The sequence below is a fragment of the Austrofundulus limnaeus genome, unplaced genomic scaffold, assembly GCF_001266775.1.
Source record: "Austrofundulus limnaeus strain Quisiro unplaced genomic scaffold, Austrofundulus_limnaeus-1.0 Scaffold364, whole genome shotgun sequence".
NCBI lineage: Eukaryota > Metazoa > Chordata > Actinopteri > Cyprinodontiformes > Rivulidae > Austrofundulus > Austrofundulus limnaeus.
This window is the reverse complement of record NW_013952766.1, coordinates 257,839-268,223: the sequence shown is the minus strand read 5'-3', so window position 1 is coordinate 268,223 and position 10,385 is coordinate 257,839. Positions and strand designations below refer to the sequence as shown.

The window sequence follows — 10,385 nt, the reverse complement described above, 5'->3', positions numbered from 1 at the left end:
ACAGGTGAAGGACAGGTGAGACTCAGGTGAAAGACAGGTGAGACTCAGGTGAAAGACAGGTGAGACATAGGTGAAGGACAGGTGAGACTCAGGTGAAAGGCAGGTGAGACTCAGGTGAAGGACATGTGAGACTCAGGTGAAAGGCAGGTGAGACTCAGGTGAAAGACAGGTGAGACACAGGGGAAAGACAGGTGAGACACAGGGGAACGACAGGTGAGACACAGGTGAAAGACAGGTGAGACACAGGTGAAGGACAGGTGAGACTCAGGTGAAAGACAGGTGAGACTCAGGTGAAAGACAGGTGAGACATAGGTGAAGGACAGGTGAGACTCAGGTGAAAGGCAGGTGAGACTCAGGTGAAGGACAGGTGAGACACAGGTGAAGGACAGGTGAGACAGGTGAGACATAGGTGAAGGACAGGTGAGACACAGGTGAGACAGGTGAGACACAGGTGAAGGACAGGTGAGACACAGGTGAGACATAGGTGAAGGACAGATGAGACACAGGTGAGACAGGTGAGACACAGGTGAAGGACAGATGAGACACAGGTGAGACAGGTGAGACACAGGTGAGACACAGGTGAAGGACAGGTGAGACACAGGTGAAGGACAGGTGAGACACAGGTGAGACATAGGTGAAGGACAGGTGAGACACAGGTGAAGGACAGGTGAGACACAGGTGAAGGACAGGTGAGACAGGTGAGACACAGGTGAAGGACAGGTGAGACACAGGTGAAGGACAGGTGAGACACAGGTGAGACATAGGTGAAGGACAGGTGAGACACAGGTGAAGGACAGGTGAGACACAGGTGAGACATAGGTGAAGGACAGGTGAGACACAGGTGAGACAGGTGAAGGACAGGTCAGTTTCATCACCAGATTCTTGTTTTGTTGTCCGTCTTTAAAACGTTGTTTATTTATTCACCTTTGAACGAGTCATCGGGACACCTGAGGGACGAGACGAAGTCCCTGAGCAGGACCATCAGAACCGAGCTGAACTCCTGGTCCAAACGCTCACCTGGCTGCTGCTCACACCTGCTCAGGTAGACCGTCAGGGCCTCAGAGAAAGAGGCGGAGACAGAGACAGGCCCAGCTTCCTGTGATGTCACACAGAGAGAAAATAACCAAAAGCTTCCATTTCCCACAATGCACCTGGGCTCCCTGGGGGGGGGGGGGGTCCTCTGGTGAGACCCACCTGAGCGCCGTCAGTCCTGCTGACCTCCAGCAGTTTAGGCTCCAGGACCGTGTAGACCCTCTGAGCCGTCAGCAGGTGCTGGGTCCCGCTCAGCTCCCTCAGACCGAGAAGCAGAGTCTGGGTCAGAACCAGGAAGGAGGCCCTCCTCCTGAGCCCGGACCCCCACTGCTGCTCCACCAACAGAACCAGTTTCTCCAGCTGAGACACAGAAAACCCAAAAAACTGAGACGGAAACCTCGAACCGGACCTGAAGCAGCTGTCAGACCATAAAGATGTCACTCACGGCGTCCTGTCTGGAGAACAGGTCCATGTGGCCCAGGTTCCTGCTCAGCGTGGAGACCAGACACTGGTTGGCAGAACCAACAAACCCGGATTTGGACCTCCTCTTCATTACCTCATCCAGCTCTGCAAGGAAACAAAAAACCGACTCGTCCAAAAAAATTACTTCATTTTAAAAGAAGCTTTTATTGTGAAGGATTCACAGGAAGTTGGTACCCTGGGCCCAGTTGTGGGTGAGGGGGTTCTGGGCAAGGATGGAGCACCGGGCCACGCAGCCGGCGAGACCCGGCTCAGCTGAGCCGATCACCAGGAAGGGAAGCAGCTTCCAGCTCGTCCTCTGCACGAACTCAGCGTCGCCTTTTCCCAGCCGGGGATCGGACAGTAAACGCACCGCCTCCACCTGCACGGGCAACCTGAAGGAGACAGAACTCAAATTTACAGAAGGTCCACGAAGGCACCACCTACAGCCGAGGTTCACTTCACTGACCACGACCCCGCCGTGGACGTTTCAGCTCTGTCCAGCAGAGACAGTAAACACAACACCACCTCCTCCGGGTCCAACATGTCCAGCAGCATCTAAAAAAAACGAGCGACAGTGAACACACCGTGATGACAGAAAGAAACAAACGTGTTTACTTCACTGACCTGCAGAACTCGGAGCGTCACCGCGACCACTTCAGGATCATCGTCCTTCAGACGCTCCAGGACCGAGTCCTTCAGGAACGTCTCATCCAAACTCTGTCGCTGCAGGAGACAAGACTCAGAACCAAACAGAACTGAACCCCGAGGAACACCACAGGGACATAAAAACCGGTCCAGGACCGGTGAGGTTTCACAGGTACCTGTCCGGAGGAGACCAGTTCCACCAGGTGCTCCACAGCCGACGCTCGGACCGACGCCCGTGGATGTTTCAGACTCAGGAGCAGAGACGTATCCGAGTCGCCTAAAATCTAACAGAACCAGAGAGACGGTACAATGGGGACAGGGTTAGATCCAGACCCGTCATGAAAACCTGCTGAGTCGTTAGAACAACCTGTTTCACCTGATGTTTCCCGCTACTCGTGGACAAGGACAGGAACCGGTGGAAGAGACGTTTCTGCTGCGGGTCGGTCACATGTCCAGAGAGGACATCGTCCAGAGCTCCACAGTACCTGAAGGGGGGCAGACTCACAGCTGAGTGTCCAGGTCTCTGAGGTCCCATCTGAAAACTGTATGGACGTGGTCCTACCTGGACTCAAACAACCGGACCACAGGCAGCAGACTCTGGTCCAGGGTCACCAAGTCCTCAGAAGAACGTTGGGTCTGACTCAGATACTGATCCAGCAGCAACCTGCAGGAGGACCAACAGAACCAGTTCACGTGAACCTAAAAAGACTCCAGTCAGGACTTGGATCTTGAATCTTAAGACTCAACCAGGACTGGACTTCCAAAGACCCTCAAAGATTCAAGGCTTTATGACCAATGCAGACTTGGTCTTACAGATCCTCTACATTAAAGACTTAACGTGGACCTGATCCTCACAGACTAGTCCACCATTATGGAAAAAGACTGGTCCTGAATTACTCAAGACCAAGACCTGAAACTAGCCTCTGATGAGTTCTTTAAAAATCCAGATTACCTCAAGTCCTCTAAAGACATGGTCTGGTTCTCTGGGACTAGACTAGTTCTATAAAGAGAACAGCCAAGACCTGAAGTCCACTAGGACTTGGATAGAGTGGTGGACCTGTTCTTTCGAGACCAGACTCAGACCCAAGAACAGAAGACTTGTCAAAGTAGTTCTATGAAGACTGGATTTCCTGAAGACAGGACTTGGTCCAGTCGCTGAGAACTGAAACTAGTCTTAAACTAGTCCTTTAAGAACCTGAGACAAAACTTTGGACAAGTCCTTCTGGACTGAAAGTTGAGTTCTTTGAAGACTAAACCAAGACCAGAGGACTAAAGTCGTCACAAACTGGTCCTCCTAAGTGGACTTATGAAGACTTGATCTAGTTTTCTAAAAACTGAAACTAGTTCTATAAAGACTTGAAGCTGGACTTGTACTTGTCCTCTAAAGACTGGTCCAGGACTTGTTATCTGAGGATGTGAAACTATTTGAGGACTTAAAACTGCAGGTAGACTTATGAGGACCTAAAACTGGATTCTAGCGGTCTCTGGAAGTCTGTGCTCGTTCAGGATCAACCCAGACTCTTGATGAAGACTTACCGGGCTAGAGTCCGGTCCAAGTCTTTGGTCAGCGGGACAGATTTCAGGATGGACTCCAACGCAACGAGTCTGTTCGTCTCACCTGTGACAGAGAGCGACAGGTAAGCTCTGATCTGAGCTCCGGTTCTGGATCCTGACGTCCAAGGTCTCACCTGAGATGCTGTCGAACAGGTTCTGGACCAGGTGGGGCAGCAGGTACCGCAGCATAGGACCGACGTCGTGGGTCGCTGCCAGGACCTGCAGCGTGGGGACCAGCGCCGGCACGGAGCACAGCCGGCCCACCGCCCTGAAACGACACACAGGTGAGACCGGACCATGCAGAACCGAGCGCGCTCAGGACAACCGAGCCGCTACCTGGGCCCAGCGCGGCCCTCCTGGTTCTGCAGCAGTACTGTCAGGCAGCCCAGACCCTCCTGGGCCAGAACCGGTTCTTTGTGCAGAGACTTGCTGACGAGCACGGCGAGGCTGTCCACCAGACTCGCCTCCATCACCACCTTCACGGACAGCTGGCACACGATCATGTAGGAGGCGGCTTTGAAGTCCGACAGGTGCGACTTCAGACCCTGAGGGGAACGGGAGACCATCAGAACCGTAAACCAAACAGCAGATTTACACCCAAACAGAACCGGTCCACTAATGAGAGGATGACCAGGAGAAAGAGCGCCCCCTACATGAGACCACCGTCACTACAGATCAACCAAAACACAGGATCTAAAAACGTTAAAACGTGTCCGGTCCAGAGTCTGTAATCTGATCCAGACTAAGATCCGGTACCATCTGGATGTAAGGCAGCAGCTTGGCGATGATGGAGTCAGAAATTTTGTCCACGGCGTCCAGAGCAGGGACGATGGTGGAGGCGTAGAAGGAGAAGATGACTCTGAGCTGAGAGAATGTGTCTGAGAGTCCAGAGTATGCCTGAAAATAAACAAATACACGAGTCAGAACCTCAGAAACACAAAAACACAAATATTATTCCTTTAATGGGTCACTCTGGAGAGGACCAGATTCTACAAGATATCAGCCTCATTAGTCCAAACGTAGAGCCAGCCCCATCTGTCTGAACGCTGAGTCAGCCCCATCTGTCTGAACGCTGAGTCAGCCCCAACAATCTAAACGCTGAGTCAGCCCCAACAATTTAAACGCCGAGTCAGCCCCAACAATCTAAACGCTGAGTCAGCCCCAACAATCTAAACGCTGAGTCAGCACCGACATTCCCGACGCTGAGTCGACCCCAGCAATCCAAACGCTGAGTCAGCCACAGTGATTTGAATGCTGAGTCAGCACCCTCAGTCCGATCGCTGAGTCAGCCCCAACAATCTGAACGCTGAGTCAGCCCCAACAATCTAAACGCTGAGTCAGCCCTGACGATTCGAACGCTGAGTCAGCCACAGTGATTTGAATGCTGAGTCAGCCACGGCGATTTAAACGCTGAGTCAGCACTGACAGTCCAAACGCTGAGTCAGCCATGGTGATTTGAAGGCTGAGTCAGCCCCGACAGTGCAAACGCTGAATCTTTATTTCTAAATGTTTACTTCTATTAGCAAATACTAATACTTGTTTTCCACCTACAAGCAGAAACCCACCAGTCGTGCAGTAAAGGTGCTCAACATGCACTGACAGGAGTTCTGATCCCTCACACAGAACAGAGTCAGAAATGGTACCTGGATGGACCGGGTCACCATGGTGCAGATGAAGTCCATGAAGCTCAGGTCTGAGTAGCAGTGAGTGATCAAAGTTAACCTGGACAGTGGCACGCCCGGTTTCTGAAACAACAACAACAACACCTCATCATAAACAAAGTCTTTATGTCCCAGAACCAGAACCAGAACCAGAGAGGCAGACCTGCAGACCCTGCAGCCAGTTCCAGCGGTTGGAGGTGTCTTTGATCTTCAGCAGCTGCAGGACTCTGACGAACATGTTGGTGTCATGATACGGCAGAACGCACGCCATCAGGCTATCGGCGTTGTACAGCTGGATGTGGAACCTGCAGGACAACCACGACATCATCGTTACATCAAACCAGGTGTGTTGTACTGCAGGTGTGTGTGATGGAGACAAGGTGTGTTGTACTGCAGGTGTGTTGTACTGCAGGTGTGTGTGATGGAGACAAGGTGTGTTGTACTGCAGGTGTGTTGTACTGCAGGTGTGTGTGATGGAGACCAGGTGTGTTGTACTGCAGGTGTGTGTGATGGAGACCAGGTGTGTATGATGGAGACAAAGTGTGTATGATGTAATCCAGTTGTGTCCGATGTAATCCAGGTGTGTATGATGTAATCCAGGTGTGTATGATGTAATCCAGGTGTAATACGGTGCAGCTTACCGGTGAACCAGCCACTCGATGCATTTGTGAGCCGGTTTGAGGAGGAAGTACGGACAGAGACGTGTGAGGAAGAGTGAGATGCCATCGTCCAGCTTCCTGTTGACCTCTTTGGACTGGACGCTGCGCTCCAGGGTCAAAGAGGCGGGGCTAAACAGAGTGTCCTGGAACTCCAGGAAGGCCGGTTCGATTCCCAGCAGCTCCTCCAGCCCAGTACAGCCTGGAGGAAAGACACAGTTAGACTGGAAACATGAAGCTGGATGGGGACGTGGTTCTGGTGCGGCTCCGTGCTCACCGAGGGCGTAGAAGGTGCTCCTGTCCATGGTCGCAGCATCTTTCGGGTCAAAGAGCAGCGAGGCGACATCCTTACGAGTCAGAAGATTTGGGTCGTTCTGAGGCAGAGCGAGCTTCTTCAGCTGAAGAGCCAACGACGTCATGACGAAATTAAACCTGAAGGTCAACAAAACAACACACCTGTTAACACAACTTCAGTTTAACCCTGCTGTGTCTGGGGAAAGTTACCGTAACTCCACGACTGATCGCTAAATCTGAAAAATTCCAGCGCTGTCACAGAGCTGAGACTCTGTGCTTTCTTTCAATATGTGACGTATGGGGTGTATTACGGTAACTCGGAATAGTATCGCAAGACTTGTCCTTCAAACAACAGGAGAGGGAGAGAACAGGAAGAGAGGAAAAAGGCAAGCAGGAAACTGGAATTTTTTTAGCGATTTTCAGTGTTTTCCCACGTGTTTCTGTTTGTGTCTGTTTGTGTCTGTGTGTGTGTCTGCGTGCACCTGAGTGTGTTTGAGTGGGTTAAGTGCTCTATAAGACACATTGATATGAGCTGAAAGCCCGTCAAGGACCATAAAACGGCCGCTACGGTTCAGAGAAACATGATGTAGAACAGTGTTTCCCAAAGTTGGGGTCGGGACCCAAAGTGGGGTCCCGAAACATCAAGGTGGGGTCCTGAAAAGATTTTCTGAATTAATTACATTTTTGCCTTAGTTGTTACAAAGGAGTGAGGTATATATTTATAATGGATAAATGTGGTATAAAAAATATAGTTACTATGCCCATGTTTTGTTGACCTGATACAAATGTTTATCATCCAAAAATATCTGGTGGCACAGGTCTCTGCTACTGTTATTTTGCGGGTCAAAAGCTGAAAAGTTTGGGAACCACTGCACTTTGGTTCCCAAAATTGGGCTTGGGACCCAATTATGGGTCATGAAGCACCTTGGATAATCTCCAGAAATCAATTTAAAGGGTAATAAAATAATTGCTGATGTAATATTTTCTCTATAAATATTACAAAAATACAAAATAACTGTAAATAAGTATTTATATTTGTGTACAAGCTGTTTATCTTGTCAAAAAGCCTGTGTTTTCAGGGTTATTAATGAAGTTCGTGTACTCAGACCAGTAATATTTGGGGTCACAAGTTTAAGCCATGGATATTTTGTGGGTCAGAAGATAAAAAGTTTGGGAACCACTGATGTAGAAGATTCCTCTTTTGAGGTATGTTGTTTTATCATAAGCTAGTTTTGTTTTGTTGTTTTTTTTATTTTATTTTTTTATTTTTTTTACCAAACTTTGATTATAAATATTTGTGAGAGTATGTTTCATTATGTCAGACACGCCTATTATTTCTACATAATACAGTGATGAAAACCATTGTATTTTCTGCTACGAAAGGAGTGATTTTCATTTGTTGATTTCCATGTTTCTTCCTCTGGTGGAGAGTCCTCCAGTGACAGGTTTATATGTTGTTCCTTGTGTAAAATTATCATTTGTAGTATTATGTGTATTTTTCCTGTAGAAAATTGTAAGTGCTTCAAGCAGTTCTACGCTGAAATATCAGCTGATGTAGGCATTGCAATAATTTGTTTATTAGTATTGTATAGTTTTGAATTTGTATTTTTTCATGTATAGTTTTTATATTTGTCTTTTGAATGTTCAAAATGCCGTTTATTTCTCTTTTGCACTGTTTTCATGTTCAAAATTCATATTTCAAGTGTCAAACCAAAAGTTCATGTACAATATTATCAATGTAATTTGAGAATGTACATGTTTTTTTAAATCTTTGAATTATTATTTGGCCTAATTTCGCCTGTGTTTATAGTTACCTTTTGCTTTGTATTTTGTACACCCAGTGTCCTAGACCCAAAAAATGACTGGTAAATATTCTAAACATGCATTGGGTCACATTTCAAATACCAAATCAAAACTTCATTAACATTCAGAATATTTTTCTCAATAAACCTTGAATTTTTTTTTTCGTTTTTGTATTTTTCTTCTTTTAAACAAATGAAATTTCATTATAAGGTGCAATAATCACTAACTAAATGTTAAAAAGTGAAATTTAACTAATCATGGGAAAAGGAATTAAAGCTCTAAAACTTAGGGCATATTTTCTGGCAATTTTACAACCATAATGTATGTCCAAAATCGACATTTTAGCCTTGGTACCTAACATAATCTGAGAGAAACAGATCATTAAGAAGCACATTAACAACAAGAAAAGCTAAAAACCTTTAAGACCAAAATGTAAAAACTTTCATTAGAGAAATGGAAACATTCTTTTTTTTTTTTTTTCACTTGACTGAGCTGCTGTGGAAAACAGCACGTTATTACTGTAAAATCCGACAGATTTTGTCACTGATGAACAACGGTGTTCTGACTGACTTTTACAGAACAACAAACACCACTAATCACAAAGAATAAAAATAAACAACTCAAACCTGATTATTACGATTCCACTGAACACATGCGGACACGTTGTCGGCGAGAAAACGATGACAACGATTCTACATCCGGTTCACCGCTGAATTCACTCCCAACTACTTCCGTTTTCGTGTCCCGCTAATCTTTGGCTCGTCCGCAGGGAGACAAAAACGTGTAGTAGATTATACTACACTAACTAGGTTATAGCTACACCCTAACCTGTCTAAATCAAACATTTCAAAGATTATATCAATTTAAATACATATTTGTCTTTTGGCAAAGCATTTTTTCAAAGTGTATGTTTTACGGGTTGCGGTGGTACTTATCTTGACGTTCCGTACTGATCTTTGATTTCACTGACTGCAGTTCTTATCTCCCGACACACGGGGGCGATAATAAAACCGAAGCTATAAAAACAACGCCGCTCACTGCTAACAACTTACAGTAGCACGAAGCAGCTAACGCTTTAACTTTGTTGTCAGTGGACATTTTTAACACGTTTCATTGAGAAAGCGTTTGCCATTGAGATTTATCGCTTCGAGTGCTGGCTTTTGTTTAATGTAAAGCTGGGAACCAGTCCGTGAGTGTGTCCCATCACCAACCGGTTCTGAGTCAGACCGGGTTCGGGAGCTCCGCTGCGGCACGGGTGAATCAATGTTTTTACTTTATTTAACGAACACCTTCTTTTGGGTCTGTTTAGTATTTGTGTCGATTTGTTTCTGTTTGTTTTTAATGCTCGGCTTCCTCGCGTAGCCATCATCCAGTTTGTTTTTCGCGGGGGTCCGCCCACTTCTGTATTCTTATTGGTTGTTTCGGATGTCGTTTACGTAAGCTCGACGCTGATTGGCTCAAAGCTGTTGCGTGTTTTTTAAATGGACGTTTTCGAGACCATCTATGGAGGAAACAAACACAATTAAAGAATATTAGAACTTGAGGACTCTGTCAGTCTGGGAATCTGGTTAATTTGGATTAAGTTATTGTGTCAGTGCGCGTGTTGGTGTGTTTATCTATGTGGGCGGAGTCTGATCAGCTCAATGACCCATGACAGGACCAGGAAGTGTAAGCAGATTAAAGGTGAATCTGACCTGCTGCTTGACTTGTGTGTATGTGTGTTGTTGTTGGATGTGTGTATGTCTGTATTATGAATGATGATGAAGAGGAGGACCTGCAGAGCTGGGGCTGGACAGACCTGTGTGTATCCTCCTGTGGTTCTGGGTCATAGTGGGTCAGGTGTTGATCTGCTTTCAGGGACGTCTTTAACATTTGTTTTTTATTAGGCAAATTTTATTTAAAATATAAAAAAAAAACTTTAAATTCTGTTGAAGACTGTTCTGATCCAGAGTTAATAATTTATCTCTTCATGATTATATAAGTTTAGATTAGAAACTTTCTACACATTGAGTTTTGTTTAAAAAAATGATAATTTAATAAAAAACTTTATTTTTTTGAATGATGAAGACTTTTTGATTTACATATTTGCTCGTTCATCTCCTCCTCAGCTCCAGTTACTCCTCCTCATCGGACTCTGAGCAGCAGCAGGTCTCCTCTTCATCGGACCCACAGCAGCGGGTCTCCTCCTCTTCATCGGACCCACAGCAGCGGGTCTCCTCCTCTTCATCGGACCCACAGCAGCGGGTCTCCTCCTCTTCATCGGACCCACAGCAGCGGG

The 10,385-nt window shown here is 46.6% G+C and overlaps 2 protein-coding genes across 3 annotated transcripts in view; one reads left to right on the top strand and one right to left on the bottom strand.

The window, feature by feature from the left end:
* The window catches only part of heatr1 (HEAT repeat containing 1), a gene marked incomplete in the record, with an annotated part of 21,153 nt that extends 12,335 nt beyond the window's left edge, over window positions 1-8,818 (bottom strand). The window contains 18 exon segments of the mRNA XM_014023340.1: window positions 925-1,096; window positions 1,195-1,392; window positions 1,478-1,599; window positions 1,690-1,886; window positions 1,961-2,049; window positions 2,119-2,217; window positions 2,316-2,423; window positions 2,516-2,624; window positions 2,702-2,803; window positions 3,676-3,757; window positions 3,828-3,961; window positions 4,030-4,238; window positions 4,450-4,590; window positions 5,337-5,438; window positions 5,518-5,659; window positions 5,996-6,212; window positions 6,288-6,442; window positions 8,734-8,818. Of these exon segments, the coding sequence (XP_013878794.1) occupies window positions 925-1,096; window positions 1,195-1,392; window positions 1,478-1,599; window positions 1,690-1,886; window positions 1,961-2,049; window positions 2,119-2,217; window positions 2,316-2,423; window positions 2,516-2,624; window positions 2,702-2,803; window positions 3,676-3,757; window positions 3,828-3,961; window positions 4,030-4,238; window positions 4,450-4,590; window positions 5,337-5,438; window positions 5,518-5,659; window positions 5,996-6,212; window positions 6,288-6,429 (2,365 nt within the window).
* A 987-nt stretch (window positions 8,819-9,805) lies between these two features.
* Window positions 9,806-10,385, top strand: part of LOC106528223 (SUN domain-containing protein 1) — a gene marked incomplete in the record, with an annotated part of 13,766 nt that continues 13,186 nt past the window's right edge. For both annotated transcript variants that reach the window (XM_014023339.1, XM_014023338.1), the window contains 2 exon segments: window positions 9,806-9,907; window positions 10,216-10,374. In XM_014023339.1, coding sequence (XP_013878793.1) covers window positions 9,822-9,907; window positions 10,216-10,374 — 245 coding nt within the window.